At 48.4% G+C, this 13,994-nt stretch overlaps 7 protein-coding genes across 7 annotated transcripts; 3 read left to right on the top strand and 4 right to left on the bottom strand.

The window, feature by feature from the left end:
• Positions 1 to 357: 357 nt before the first annotated feature.
• GUITHDRAFT_64148 (hypothetical protein) lies at positions 358 to 2,429 on the top strand (the record flags this gene model as incomplete). Its single annotated transcript, XM_005840617.1, has 2 exons — positions 358 to 486; positions 534 to 2,429. The coding sequence occupies 2 exons, from the start codon at positions 358 to 360 to the stop codon at positions 2,427 to 2,429; spliced, it is 2,025 nt and encodes a 674-aa protein (XP_005840674.1).
• Positions 2,430 to 2,685: 256 nt separating this feature from the next.
• Positions 2,686 to 4,812, top strand: GUITHDRAFT_100669 (hypothetical protein; the record flags this gene model as incomplete). The annotated part of the gene is made up of 11 exons (XM_005840616.1): positions 2,686 to 2,844; positions 2,906 to 2,933; positions 2,996 to 3,159; positions 3,844 to 3,894; positions 3,941 to 4,000; positions 4,053 to 4,151; positions 4,199 to 4,269; positions 4,407 to 4,449; positions 4,495 to 4,566; positions 4,606 to 4,699; positions 4,748 to 4,812. The coding sequence occupies 11 exons, from the start codon at positions 2,686 to 2,688 to the stop codon at positions 4,810 to 4,812; spliced, it is 906 nt and encodes a 301-aa protein (XP_005840673.1).
• Positions 4,813 to 4,956: 144 nt separating this feature from the next.
• On the bottom strand, positions 4,957 to 5,534 carry GUITHDRAFT_100668 (hypothetical protein; the record flags this gene model as incomplete). The annotated part of the gene is made up of 5 exons (XM_005840615.1): positions 4,957 to 5,062; positions 5,108 to 5,161; positions 5,206 to 5,310; positions 5,356 to 5,431; positions 5,477 to 5,534. The coding sequence occupies 5 exons, from the start codon at positions 5,532 to 5,534 to the stop codon at positions 4,957 to 4,959; spliced, it is 399 nt and encodes a 132-aa protein (XP_005840672.1).
• A 976-nt stretch (positions 5,535 to 6,510) lies between these two features.
• On the bottom strand, positions 6,511 to 7,262 carry GUITHDRAFT_100667 (hypothetical protein; the record flags this gene model as incomplete). The annotated part of the gene is made up of 5 exons (XM_005840614.1): positions 6,511 to 6,581; positions 6,629 to 6,680; positions 6,771 to 6,869; positions 6,917 to 6,993; positions 7,046 to 7,262. 5 exons carry the CDS (start codon positions 7,260 to 7,262, stop codon positions 6,511 to 6,513), a joined length of 516 nt encoding a protein of 171 aa, XP_005840671.1.
• Positions 7,263 to 7,981: 719 nt separating this feature from the next.
• Positions 7,982 to 8,685, top strand: GUITHDRAFT_100666 (hypothetical protein; the record flags this gene model as incomplete). The annotated part of the gene is made up of 4 exons (XM_005840613.1): positions 7,982 to 8,169; positions 8,217 to 8,388; positions 8,450 to 8,584; positions 8,629 to 8,685. 4 exons carry the CDS (start codon positions 7,982 to 7,984, stop codon positions 8,683 to 8,685), a joined length of 552 nt encoding a protein of 183 aa, XP_005840670.1.
• A 230-nt stretch (positions 8,686 to 8,915) lies between these two features.
• GUITHDRAFT_150261 (hypothetical protein) lies at positions 8,916 to 9,914 on the bottom strand (the record flags this gene model as incomplete). Its single annotated transcript, XM_005840612.1, has 5 exons — positions 9,757 to 9,914; positions 9,558 to 9,708; positions 9,307 to 9,511; positions 9,153 to 9,257; positions 8,916 to 9,101 (listed from the first exon to the last, which is right to left on the bottom strand). Coding segments are annotated over exons 1-5 (716 nt in total), but the record flags the coding sequence as incomplete, so codon positions are not given.
• A 1,258-nt stretch (positions 9,915 to 11,172) lies between these two features.
• On the bottom strand, positions 11,173 to 13,205 carry GUITHDRAFT_100664 (hypothetical protein; the record flags this gene model as incomplete). The annotated part of the gene is made up of 9 exons (XM_005840611.1): positions 11,173 to 11,235; positions 11,288 to 11,359; positions 11,403 to 11,510; positions 11,557 to 11,652; positions 11,705 to 11,797; positions 11,847 to 11,971; positions 12,212 to 12,280; positions 12,332 to 12,409; positions 12,464 to 13,205. The coding sequence occupies 9 exons, from the start codon at positions 13,203 to 13,205 to the stop codon at positions 11,173 to 11,175; spliced, it is 1,446 nt and encodes a 481-aa protein (XP_005840668.1).
• Positions 13,206 to 13,994: the final 789 nt, after the last annotated feature.

The raw sequence follows: 13,994 nt of genomic DNA, 5'->3' as shown, positions 1-13,994 counted from the left end.
CCGGGGGTGGCAACGAACGAGACGAGGGAGGGTAGGGTGTACTGCTGAAGGTTTTCTACCCATTTCATCCCCATGCATTTGAGGGGTAGGGGTAGATCCAACGCCCCCCCCTCCCCTCCTCTCCCCTTCCCTTATATCAGTCGCCTCCGTCGCCTCCGCTGTCACGCCATGCGCTGCGCTGTTCTCTTCGCGTGCGTCGTCGGGGCATCTGCCTATCTCGGCAGCCCTCTGCTGCCTAGACCTGCCACCCTTGCCAGGACCTCAGTTCCAGCATCGGCTGTTTCTCCCAGGCTCAACCTCCGTGTGCCTCGCAGTGGCCGAGTCAGCGGACACGTGAACGGGAAGAATGCACTCCGCATGCAGACTGCAACTGGTGTTGACACAGCTGCCCTCACTCGTGCAGCCAACGAGGCTCGTGGACTTGCCATGGACTCCATTGCTGCGGCCAAGTCTGGGCATCTTGGACTTCCGCTTGGCTGCGCTGAGGTAAATGTGCATTTGTTGTGTGATTTCCACTAACGTGTCAACTCTAGATCGGAGCCGTGCTCTATTCCGAGTTCCTGCAGCATAACCCCAAGGATCCTCAGTGGTTGAACCGCGATAGGTTCATCTTGTCTGGTGGACACGGATCCATGTTCCTGTACTCGTGGCTTCACTTGGCCGGCTATGATCTTCCCTTGGAGGAGGTCAAGAACTTCCGTCAGCATCATTCCATGACCCCGGGGCATCCTGAGTTCCCCAACTCCGAGCACAACACTCCTGGCATCGAGGCCACCACTGGCCCCCTCGGTCAGGGAGTGGTCAACGCTGCAGGAGCTGCTGCTGCACAGAAGATGGAGCAGGCCATGTTCAACACCAAGGATCACACCATCTTCGACTCTGTCACCGTTGCTCTTTGCGGTGATGGATGCCTCCAGGAGGGTGTTTCAGCTGAAGGTGCTGCTTTTGCTGCTCACGAGGGTTTGGACAACCTCATCATTGTTTACGATTCCAATGATGTCACTCTTGACAAGATGGCTGAGTACACCCAGTCTGAGGACACTGCCAAGAGATACGAGGCGTACGGATGGGAGGTGGTTACCATTGACGGTCACGATATCAACGCCGTCAAGTCAACCCTCGACAAGTTCAGGGCCTCCAAGAACGGCAAGCCTAAGCTCTTGGTGTGCAAGACCATCATCGGCAAGGGAATCGACGAGGTCGCTGGTACCAACGCTGCTCACGGTGAAGCCGGCGTGAAGTATGTTGCGGAATCCAAGAAGAGACTCGGCTTGACTGAGCCGTGGCAAGTTTCCCAGGACACATACAAGCATTTTGAGAATGTTCAGAAGAGGAACGAGCAGAAGTACAATGCATGGAAGGATACCTTCAATGCCTGGAAGTCTGCCAATGCCGACAAAGCAGCCCTTCTCGAGAAGTTCCAGAAGAAGCAGACTCCCTCTGCTGAAGAGATGTTCAAGGCCATTCCTGAGATTTCCAAGGGCAAGAACATTGCCACCCGTGAGGCTGGATCCATCGTGATCAACCACATCTCGGACCTCGTGCCTCAGTTCCTCTCTGGTTCTGCCGATCTTCACGGATCCAACAAGAACTACATCAAGAATGGCGGAAACTTCGGCAGGGGATTTGACAAGACCTATGCTGGAAAGAACTTCTACTTTGGAATCCGCGAGCATGGTATGGGAGCCATCATGAATGGAATCTCCTTCCATGGATTGTTCAGACCATCTGGCGCCACCTTCTTGGTTTTCGTCGATTACATGCGCGCTACCATCCGTGTGGCTGCTCTGGCTGAATTGCCCACCACCTACATCTTGACTCACGACTCCATCGGTGTTGGCGAGGACGGTCCCACCCATCAGCCTGTCGAGACTGTTTCTTCTCTCCGCGTGTTCCCCAACTTGGACGTCATCCGCCCGGCTGACCCCGAGGAGACCGTCGGAGCCTACGTCCATTCTCAGCAGCGCCAGGATGGTCCCACTGCCATCATCCTCACTCGTCAGAACGTCAAGACTCTCGACGAGATTCCTGTTCAGACCAGGCGTGAGGGTGTGTTGAAGGGAGCTTACGTCGCCAAGAAGGAGTCCGGGGCCCTCAAGATGATCATCATGGCTTCTGGATCCGAGGTTCAGCACGCTATGGCTGCTGCCGAGCAGCTCGGAGATGGCATCCGCGTTGTTTCCATGCCATCGATGAACCTCTTCAACAAGCAGAGCAAGGAGTACAGGGACTCGGTCCTTCCTCCTTCCTGCTTGAAGAGGGTTGCTATGGAGGCCGGTGTCGGTTCCATGTGGTACCAGTATGTTGGATTGGACGGAAAGGTTGTTAGTGTCGAGAGGTTCGGCTTCTCTGCCCCAGGAGACATCGTGATGTCGGAGCTTGGAATGACTGCCGAGAACCTTATTAAGGAATGCAAAGCGTACATGTAAGAGGTGACGTGTGCTGCTTTCGAGTTCCATTTCGAAATATGAATAAAGTTGACACTACACGCTACATGCTCGTCTCTGCAAACCTTCCTGATAATCTGTTGCGGTTGCGAGTTAGGCTATAACATGACTTGAAAGTTCATGATCCAAAGCTGATTCCCGATGATTGGCAAGAGTAGACTGTGACAGACAAGTCCACCTCATCACATGAAATACCAAGCCCGCCTCATTGCAAGGATTGAGGGCCCGAACCTACGCCATGGCGGTGCAAGTGGACAAGGCAGAGAGAATCTTGTTGCACCTTGAGAAGGAGCTATCTTCCATGAAAGCTCATTACATGGAAATTCAAGCCAACGACGATTATGTACACTTCACCGGAGATAGGAATGAAGATCCAGATGTAAACAACGCAATCGGGGTATTCCCTTCTTTCATACAAGCGCCACACTTCGAATGACTCGTGCTGAAATTCTTCTCAGATTTCGAGTCCTTTCATAGAGGAGCCAAGTAAGTTTTGATCTTTCTGGAAGACGAATACTGAAAATGATGATCTCTTTTGATTGAGCCAGGAAACCAAAGGTACATGGAAGTTGCTCTGTCGAAAACCTCACAAGCTGTTATTGGTTGCAGCCTTTGCTGGGATGCTACCGACTGGGATCTGATTACAGAAATCAGCTCCTGCATATCACCGGATGGAATTGATGAAGAAAGAATGCGCGGTATCGAAAAAGCTGTGAGACGTACAAAGGTGCTTCGGATATATCGAAAGTCTGTTACTCACGTTACTAAGAGAGTGGAAATCGTGAATCTATACGAGAAATTATCGAGTCTTCATTGCCTTGGATCAATTGAAGATTTTACAACTGAATCTCTATCTCCAGACATTGATACTGTACGATCAACAACTGACTTGCTGACACACATGATTCACCATGATGGCCAGGACGATATCAGAACACTTGAACATCGATTGCTTCAATTGCAGGACGAGGCAAAGCATCTGGATCAACTTGTACATGTTGTTTCAATAGCAGGTGTCTGCTCTCGTCTACTGATAGCTTTCGCGCTGTTGAAATATTTAGTTGATACGCTCAAACATGGCACACGTGGAAATCTGTATGATGATGTAGAAGAAGCGGTCAGTAGGAGATGTGTTGTCCTTGGTAGACGAGAACTGACCGTCATATCAGATTGAGCCAATTTCTAAAGTATTCCCCCAAGTCCATGAGTTGTGGATCGAAGTCAAACGTCTTCGGTCACCACGGAGGATCGAGCCGTAAGCATCGACTCATTGAGCGACTGACTTGGACCGTGCTTACTCTCAAAGCAGACAGCAACATGTCCTCCCTTCTGAAGAACATCAGGTTCCATTGGGCGACGAGTCTTGATAGTTTGTATGAGATAACACGATTTTCAGAGCAATGGCCAGACTGATGTAAACTACACATACGAACAGTCCGTAGATCGTGTATGACAAGCATGAGGCCATCTCTGATCTAACTCTCTTATTTCAGTCCCAAATCTTGCTGAAGGTCATATCCAATGCACATGAACAGCTGCAGGCGCTTAAGACAGTGATATCAACAAAATCTCACTATAGAATCTATGCCGCTGACTCACTCAAAGGAACTCAAAAATAACTCCGACACCTATGAAAGGCTCCAGCAAGAAAACCAAAGAATTTACAGTGACTTGAATAGAAAGAATTCGATGCTTCGATCAGAGGTAAAGCGTGTATTGCATTGTTCGAGAAGAATCTTGACCCTTGCAAGGTTCAATACCTTATGGAAACTTTAGACTGCCATTCTCCTCAACTCCACAGCTTCCTGATTTCTGAATTCGGGTCATCACGAGATACAAGTTTTCAAACGCTTCTGCAAAGAATACGAAGGTACTGTTACTGAGCACTGCGCTTGGCTAATTTCAGATGAGGATTTTTACATGTCTGTTGATGGATGTGAAAGTTTCACTTCCGGACAGCAAGGATGATTGCACTGTCAACACTATCGCCGTCGAGGAGATGGTGAAATCAACATTGCCACGGCAGGTCTGACGAAAAGCTCGCCAGTTTCATGAGGGGATGAAAGCGCACGACATGGTCGGCTCTGCAGTCTGCATGCTACCTGAGCAGTACAATGAGGTCGAAATGATGCTGAGGCAGCATCGGGCACGTTTGCAGCAACTGTTTGCAACGTTTGAGTCATTGAAATCAAAACTTACGGACGAGCTGCGGACTGCGTCAAGATCGGCATGCGGTCGGCTCATGGCTGAACGTGATGAAATCCTCAGATTGCTCAGGCCTGCAAGTGACACGCCAGCAGAGGTGAAAGAGGCGAAGTGGCTGGCAATTTTCATTTACATGTTGTGCAGATTCAACTACAACTAGACGATGAAGAGAACAGTAGAAAAGATCAGCGAGCGAGAACAGTGGTACCCCCTGCTAAACCTTCTAAATCTCGCTTTGTTCGACAGACCATAAGGAATAAATCGAAAGCGAGATAGCTAATTGAATTTCACACGGAGACGAAAATCACAGACTTTCATCGCTGTCGTCTTGAGGAACTTTCATACTTCCTCCAGCCCTCCTCGCCAAGCATTCAGTGATGTGCTTCCGAGCTTGAGGGGATAGGAGATGCCTGCGAAGCAGTCACAGCAGCACTAAAGGAGACGCCCCATCTCACCCAACGTTTTCTAATCCTTCTCTCTCATAATAATCCAAGAGGGCGTTTTCTGCTCTGTTTGCCCCAATCACCAAATGAGAAGCACACAGGTCTCTTACTTCTGAGTATTGTGTAGCGTTTGAGCTCTGTACTCCTGCTCTGAGATGTATTCTGGAGCTCCTCTGCAGTGAAATGGATTCTCGACTGAGAGATCGAGAGGACCGCTGGACCTTTATCAGCCCGGAAGGAACAATTTCACCACCGCTCACCTGTATTTCTCTTCGATGACGCTTCGCTCAATGGCCCTGTGCTTCTTGCTCGGAGTGAAGAAGGAAAGAGAGGAGTCTTGGAAACGACAGTGAGAGCAGAACCTTTCGTCACCTCGCTCACCGTCAAACGTTTCTCCTCTCGGTAGCTCGTCTGCGAAGTAATGAACATTCACATTCATGGTCAAGGGAGCTCTGCACCTGCTGTGCCTCCCCGTCGGGCAACTCTTCCTTTGCGTACCCTCCCTCTCCATGCAAAGCTCAACCAGCCGAAAAACTTGAAAATTTCCCAGAGACACAGAGCAAGGACCAACACGACCCCTTCCCTGCCCAAAGCAACTTTACACCCTCTCAAGTTGTGAATAATCAGAAAACATCGCTATAAGAGGTGCTGATTTGAGGAAATGTGCCGTTTGAGAAAATCCCTTAGATAGCAATCATACTACATGAATCTTACCTCTCAAAAGATGGAGACCCAAAGCTAATAATAGTGACGCAAAAGAATTGTAACAAAATCTGTGTGGGGTGCTCAGCACTTTCATCCGTATGGAAATGTGCACCTGGAAGATGAACATTCCTCGATCATCCAAGGGATTCAGATACGCGGTGACAAATCCAACCCTTCTTTCTTGTTCAGCTTCGAAGGATTTGATTCAAGTAGACTTACACGCCAAACAACGCAACAACGAATGCGGAATATTCGTTGTACAGGATGTTGGATATAAAGTTTTGCCAGCTTTTGAAGACATTGACGGATCAACCAACAACAAATGAGTAATGGAATGATTCAAATTGAGCTTAAGGATTACACAGCGCTGCTCCATGCCACGACACCCACGAAAAAAGCATTCCTGGTCCTGTTGATGTCTTAAACAATTGATCATTAGCCTCACAAAAAAAGTACCCCATTATTCTTCGAAATATGAAGAAAAATGCAACAGCTATACAAAAAAACTGCAAACAACAGATCAAACAGCGCAAGAGCACGAAATGAGGATACGGCAGAGAAAAGAGCTCCGAGTAAATAGTAGCAGTACTTCGAATGAGAAACAGAAGGCGATGCCAAGAAGAGCAGAATGGCAAATGTGACAAGTCCCAACGTGATGAGTTGCCAGTCGAGAGACATCTTCATGTAAGGATTCAAAAATCTCTTCAAGTTCAAAAATCTTCTTCAATCTCACTGTGATCGTAGTCTTGTGCGATGTCCGCCCTCGGAGACCGACACATAACTGAACTCGTCAGGGGCTGAAACGCAAGATGTAGGCTTCTTGCATACCTCTTGGAAAGGACTTCGACGAATTGTGCAATGATTCCTTGATCCGAAGGGGCTGCATGCGTTCTTCACTCCAATCATTTGAGCAGCCTGCTCTAGAAACTGATTCTCCCGATTGACCATTCTGTCAACAACAGCTTCCTACAATGACTTCAGTAACAACGCATCCAATCTGCCTCTTGCCGACTTCGGATGTTGCTGTCCACACTTGATAATGTTGTGAATCAAAGGGCTGAATTGTCACCTGTGTTCAATTGAGTGATATGATAGCATGGGATCACACTGTCATACCACGCGCGTCATGCCCCACCCGGTCCAGTCGATCAAGCTCTTGGGCTTGAAGCACCAGCAACTCTCGCTCTCGTCTCCTTGATCATAAAAATCAGAAGGAGACCAACGACAGCTACTTCGCCTGCTCACCTACTCCGTTCACAGACTGCGACCAAACTGGTTTCCCTCCTCCTTCGGTAGTCTCGCTGTGGATCAAATCGTCGTGAACTTCTGAGCATCGGATTTCTTGTCTCTGCCACGAGCTTCTCGCTCCTCCCACCAGTGACAGCTGGACAATCATGCTTGCGACGAGCAACGCCTTAGCCATCACTGCGCTCCTTCCATTCTTGATCCCGGTTCCCACCATTCTCACCTTCCTCAGGACCCCTCATCCCCACGAAATACTACTCACCGTTACTCCACCGTTGCAGTGTACATGTAAGTGGAATTCAATGGAGCACTGACTCCCAAGCTGTAGCTCGTCGCCCTCTGTCTATCCTTCATTCCTCCTCCTCTCCCCGCTCCCTCCTCTCCTTTCATGCTCTCCTCTTCTCAGAAGCTCTCAGAGCGTTCATTTCCCCTCCTACCTATATCGAATCTTAAATGGCTGCAACTACCAAATGATGGGGGACAGGCAGGAGACAAGTTAAGAGGCAGGAGCAGTGGCAAGGCAATGTTTGTGACAAGGTTCTTTACGATAGTCTTGAAAGTTGTGAACAAGACGCAGACCAAAGACAGGACTGGTTTTGCAGTATTCATGGCTGATTGTATCGAGTGTTTGAATGTCGAGATGGAGTCTTAAATCGTGATCTCTTTACAGTATCATGTCTTTGAAAGTTTTTTTTTTCAGATCCATTGTCAGCTATGGTGACATTTTCTGGATGGTCCTCCTTGCTTGTACTCTTCTTGTGCATCAGGTCCGTGTAATTTTACCGAAAGAATCTGCCTCATCGTGTTTGCAGACTTTCCGAGTCCTTCTTATCGCCGTCACCAGCAATCCGCAATCAGTTGCCCAAAGCATCCACCCCTTATTTCAGATCGCAGCTGCGGTGCCTCTCGCTCGGGAAAAGTACAAGCAATGTACGCATGTCCAGTTCCACAGGTCAAGTCGAAGAAGTAGAGCTTGTCAAGATTTTTGGAAGGTTGGCAGAAAAGATGATTTTTGGGGATGGAAGTGCAGGAGCATGCTGCCATAGTGGATGTGATGACTGTGAGTGGCGATATTCTTTTGACATCATGCAAGCGGCGAGGCCCAAGTGGATTCCATGTTACAGGTTTGCTTCATGGCAGAAAATTCCGTAAACCTGTGATTTGTTTGCAGCGAGAACAGATTCGAAGACGGAAGAGAGCATATTGCCAAGTGGTCCAAGCTCTTCAATGACGAGAACACGATCACCAGAGACACTTTGTACGAAAGACTCAGAGAGATGAAGTTTGAAATGCCCTTGGGTCCATCCGGTTACATGACAGCAAGTCAAGCTGAGCTGAAGGATGTGAGTGTTGAGAGCTGACATCTTGAACTTCTTAATGTTTTCGATGATATTTGGGATACAGGAAGCTTTAGATTTGTTTTGGGCTAAAATCTCTGCGAACAAGGACAAAGTCACGCCCAAACAGATGAGCATTCGTCTCAGGAAGATGGCGACCCCAGGCGAAGAAGGTGTTATGTGGAGCGACTTCGTGGCCTCAGTAAGAGCTCAGATCGGAAGTTTCGAAGTTGACTGTCATCTCAGATCCTTCACGAGGCAGATGCAGAGGTTGAAGAAGATCTGGATGCCATCGTGGTGTAAATCGGAGATACTTGAGTCATCGATGAAGATAAATACTACCTTCATCGTCAACACAAGCTATCCAACGTCGTTCGCGAGAGATGTAATCAAGCCAAGTGCACCAGTTCTGATGGTGTTTGAAGCTTATGAGAAATGTAATCAACTCGTGTATCATTCCCTCATCAGAATTACTTTGGTTCAGAAAGAGAGTACTCTATCACACCAACGAAAGCACGTGCGTTGTTGGCAGTAGAAACGTCCTCGAACAGCTTCTCACCGGGGCACAGACCAGCAATCATCTTGAAGTGATCGTTCTCATCAGTGACACCATCGATCCACTCGCCGAAATATGGATCCCCTTTCGAGTCCTCAGTGTCAACATTTAACTTTCTCCTTACAGCCAATCCAGTCTTCTTATTCGTGTGCAAGCAGAATCCCTGGAGAAACATACTATTAATGAAGGAAAGCAGACTGCGATGAGCTGAAACCTGTACAGTGTTTGCTGGGATATGAACCACAGAGTTGAGAGGAATCTTTGTGTACTGGGCTCGGCTATCACCAACTTCCACTCTGGGCAAGGTAAAATCTTTGTGCTGGATTGTACACAATCAGGTACCGCGTGGAAAATTTCAAGAATCAAACCTCCGCAATCCTTTTCCAAGGAGCTTTGTCTGTCTCCGAGCCAACGCAAGTTCCCTGTTTGGTGTAGACCCCGATGTCCAGGCGTGTTAGGTCGTCGAAGGAAGCGAAGGAGTGACCGCCTGCATGGAGACCTGTGATCCACACAGGACTGTCCTTGGTGGCGATCTCGAAAAATACTCCCCAATTCGCATTGGTAGTCCTTGGTCTGAAGCTCAGTTCAGAACGAGTAAGCCTTGCAAGCTGCAAAGCACCTTGTGATGAAAGACAAAACTTCCCCTGTTTCACTTCCAGCAACATTCGACTGCATCTGTGTTGAGGAGGTCCATCTGTTCTGAATCTTGGCTGCAGAACGCAAGGGAAATCTTGAGGGAATGCTGGAAATAGCCCCACATTTCTTTCCACCTAATACTTCCTCAGTGCGTGACAAAGAAATAGTGTCTATCGAGCAACCTGCGTTCAGAACTCCGAAGAAACTTGAATAAGCATCTGTCTGAGAGATGCCAAGCAAAAAAAGGAGAGTTGCACTCCCAAAGCGGTACATTTCCAAGCTCACTGCACTACTTCAAGCGTCCTCGAGCCAGTCTGGATCCTTCAAAGATATGATTCTTTGCAAAAAAGCAGTAAGTTAAGAAATCAAAATGGGCCACCATCGCGAATCAATAAAAAAAAATGAGTAAAAGGGCATTCACCCAAGAGTCAAGACCAATCATTTCAATGATCCTAGCATCCACTACTTTCCAGGAATGTTCAACTGCTGCCAATGCAAATGAAGTTTCTATTCGTTTAGACATTAACATCGTAACTGAGAATGACTTGCTTGACAAAATCCATTTTTCCTATCAATTTTCTCTCCCTCCGTCTCCTATCCTACTCATATCCTGCGGCCGCCCATTTTGGCCGCCGCATGGAGGAAAGCGCGTGCGTCGGGCTCCCCTCATCCCCTCACTTCTGAAGATCACATTTATATTACTCAAGTAAACTAACTAAATTTTAATGACCAATTAATCCAATTTTGTGGGGGGGAGCCACCCCCTCTCCTTTGCTGGACAGGAAGGGATTCATCAAATCTCTTTGTTCAATTTGGAATATGAGAGGACAATTTCATTTCTTCGCTGATGACACAGTTTTCAGGAGGACGCAACGGCACACTTTGGCACTGAAATCATTGAGTTTGATTTCGTAGGAGTAAATTTGAAAAAATAACAAAAAACAATTGAGTTACAAATCATGCCTACACGCCGGATCAGTTTTCACTCAAAGTACCGGGCCGCGGCGCCGGCTCCGGGCCGGGAGGGTTTAGGTAGGGAGTCGACAGGAACTTTTTTTCTTAGAAGCACACTCGCACGTGCCGTCTTGCCGTCAGTGATGTACCACGGTACATGCGACGATTGAGGAAGCAAACATTGCGAGGTGAGACATGGCTGGATTCCTTGCTCCTCCTTAGCTCTATTTACTTCACTTGAGCCTCACCATACCCCATCCTTCCTGCTTCTGAGCCCAGATATCACAACCCCTACTCTGAATATCCTCTATCTTCATCCGTGCCTTCCATACCTTCCAGAGCTGTGAAGATACAAATATCACACCATCTTTCGCCTGAATATCCTTGATGAAAGATGTCCTGCAATTCTGAGCTCATGTTACATGATTAATTGGTGGATTGACAACATGTGCAACCCCGCTAAGAGCTTCTCATGCAGGTTTGAAGGAAGTGCTACTGTTTCCTTTTTATTCTTGGGTTGGGCCCAATCGAGGTTCGAATCCTTGAAAGAATGACAAATGCCGGAATTAGAAGTGTCAACATCGCATTGTCCGTGTACACTCATTTTTGTATGATTAAACCACAATGTTTGAAGCTAGTGCAATTTAAGACAGAGTCCCTCCGCAAGAACAAGAGCAAAATGACCCCTTCTCGGAGTCCTCAGCAATCTGGAGATAGCCAAGATCAGATAATTTCGAGGATTAAAAAACGATTTGATACCTTCTTTGCAATTAGCTTGTCGTATTCCGATCCTTTGCCAACCGGAGCTTGATTGGGATCCACACAATAGCACTGAAATCTAGTCAGCCGCGATGCAAAGTAAAACGAGGTCTACCTTGCTTGAAGTGCACGAACAACGCTTCATGCATTGACAGTTGTATGTCTCCCCCGTCGGTGTATCTCCGTCATATACCTTGACATTGGAATGTGGCGTCCAGTTTGTCTACAAGTAATTCAACCCATCGACAGACTGTTATCAAGACATCTACCTCTGCCACTGAGTCCACGCTACCCAAGGGCTTTTGTGCCCAATTTTCACCTCCATCATTGCAGTAGGAGTTTCCAACATTCTTAGAGCACCACATCTTCGAGATAAGGCATGTCTCAAACTCGAGAAGGAAAAAACAAAGTGGCTACCTGTGCAGAGCTGTATGCATAGCAAAAACCGTTTGCATCAAGAAATCTGCATCCAGGTGTTTCTTGACCGGATTCCAAACTTTGTACACAATCCTATAATTGTGCATCAGATTATTAGCAACCACAAAGTTCGAATGCTTACTTGACTCATGCACTTGGCATAGTATTCCTTTTGTTTGCCGGGAGCAAAACTTCCACGTTGGTTTCTCCAGTCCGCGCAACGAATATTTAGCAAACTCTTGCCGTCACTGCCCAAAATGTTTGCATCTACGAATAAAGTGTCAAAATAGCTGTTGTTTTCCCACGGAGGAAAGCCGACAAACCTGAAGGGGGCTGCTCTAGTGACTGAGATGTTAAAGGTGACGAAGGGGGAGGGGGAGGGGGAGGAGGAGGGGGGAGGGGGAGGGGGAGGGGATGATGAGTCTGAGCTTGATGATTGAGTCTCTGGGGAGCCTGCAATTCAAAAGTGAACATCAGAACAAAAGGTAACAGAAACACACGGATCACCTTTCTCCCCCTCCACAGCTTTTTCTTCGTCTCCCCCTTCGCTCTTCGATTCCTCCTCATTGCCTCCTTCTGCTGGCATCATGGAGTGAACTCGCTGACTACACAAGCAAGGCTGCACACCTGATGAGCCTGGTGGTCCAGGAGGTCCAGGTCTACCCACAGCGGGTATTCCTGGTGGACCGCGAAACCCTCGTGGCCCTGTGAAACCGATCGGACCAACAGGACCTGCAGGCCCCATCGGTCCTTGAGGACCCGGAGGGCCAACGGGGCCTGGAATGGCTTGGAAGGTGTCAACTTGGTTGGCAAGAGAGTTCTGCTGTGACAAGAGGATTTGTTGTTCAGACTGCAAATCGCGAATCATGTTCGAATCCGCCACCACGTCCCGGGTAAGAGTTGCCATCACGCTCTGATAGGTCGCATCCTTGCCCGCAGCTGCTTCAGCGGGGGTTGGGTCCTCCCTCTCCTCAGGCTCTTCTGCGGGCTGTTGAGGAATAGGGATAGGAGAGGGATTCGGTGGGTATGCTGGGTTTGCAACATCCACCTCCAGTGGCTGAGGAATGACACCAGGAGATGACCTAGCATAAGCATAGTTGTTGGCGCTGCTTTTGCTGAGGGCGTTGTCCAAAGCTCTTGACACTGCTGCTGCGATTGCTGATGCGCAAGGGCATTCTGCAAGGATCTGGGAAGATAAAAAGGTATCGCCAGCAATAGCGCAAGGACACTGCCTTGCGAATTTCTGAGCCAGCGCTTGGCTGCCCAATTTCAATCCGGAAATTGCTGAAAGCTGATTCTTGCCACGCTTAGTCGATGACACCAGCGCATCGCTTCGAGTACTCGGCGGTTGAGTGTATGAGATATAAATTAAGACGCAAACAGCCAGTGAGCAAGTCAAGATGAGGGCAGGCAGCACCTTGGCTCTTTTCTCATTTCTTCCTCTGAACTCTGATTCACTACCTCGGGGTAATGAACCGTAATTCTGGCTGCTTGCCTCCATTGGAACAACTGAAGGCAATGGCCGATGATACCTAAAGATTTGATAGTCAGACATCACCATCAAACCGTCAACATAAAAAACTAAACACGAAGAATGCAACGATTTACATCCTCGTTGTATCTTAAATTTCTGTTCTCCCTCACTCTTCTCCTTCATATTGATCCTGAATCTTTCTTGTATTGCTCAAATTCGGGCTACACGGACTTCTATTACAACACCCAAGCTCATTGATTCATCCCTTCTTCTCACATTTCTCTTCTCATTTCCCTACGCACTACTCTCCACCTTCTCTGTCCATGCAAGCTTCCATGCTAACGAAGAGCCGTCGTAACGTTCGTAACGTATAGAACCCTGAGGCCCGGGCGCCGCACTGTCGGGGTGAGTCTGTGACCTGACCCGGTGACCGTCGGACCGAGTACTATGCCGGTACAGTCGCCGGGAGTCCGGCCCGACCGACGGTACGGTGATTTGCATGCCGCAGTCACTAGAATTCTTCAGAATCCTTTACTTCCGAAGTTCACTGAGTGAAGGGCCGAAGGCAAGTTCACCGGGAGTCACTGAGTTTCCAAGATCGGTCATCGTGACAAAAGGTCACGGTCACCGAGGCGGCTGGGCCGGCGAATAACATAGTATCGCCACTGGGCCAGGTGATCAACGCCGGACCGCGCCTGCACTCAAAGGTCCGATCGCCACACTGATGTAGACGAGCAGCTCGCATTCTTCATCAGCTGCATCTCGATGTCCGTCAAAGTCTCTTGTGCAAAGCCAAACTTTAGCGCAGCAGTTTGG

This window comes from Guillardia theta (genome assembly GCF_000315625.1).
Source record: "Guillardia theta CCMP2712 unplaced genomic scaffold GUITHscaffold_5, whole genome shotgun sequence".
NCBI classification, from domain to species: Eukaryota; class Cryptophyceae; order Pyrenomonadales; family Geminigeraceae; genus Guillardia; species Guillardia theta.
The sequence above is the reverse complement of the archived record's forward strand: the minus strand, read 5'-3'. Positions and strand labels throughout refer to the sequence as shown.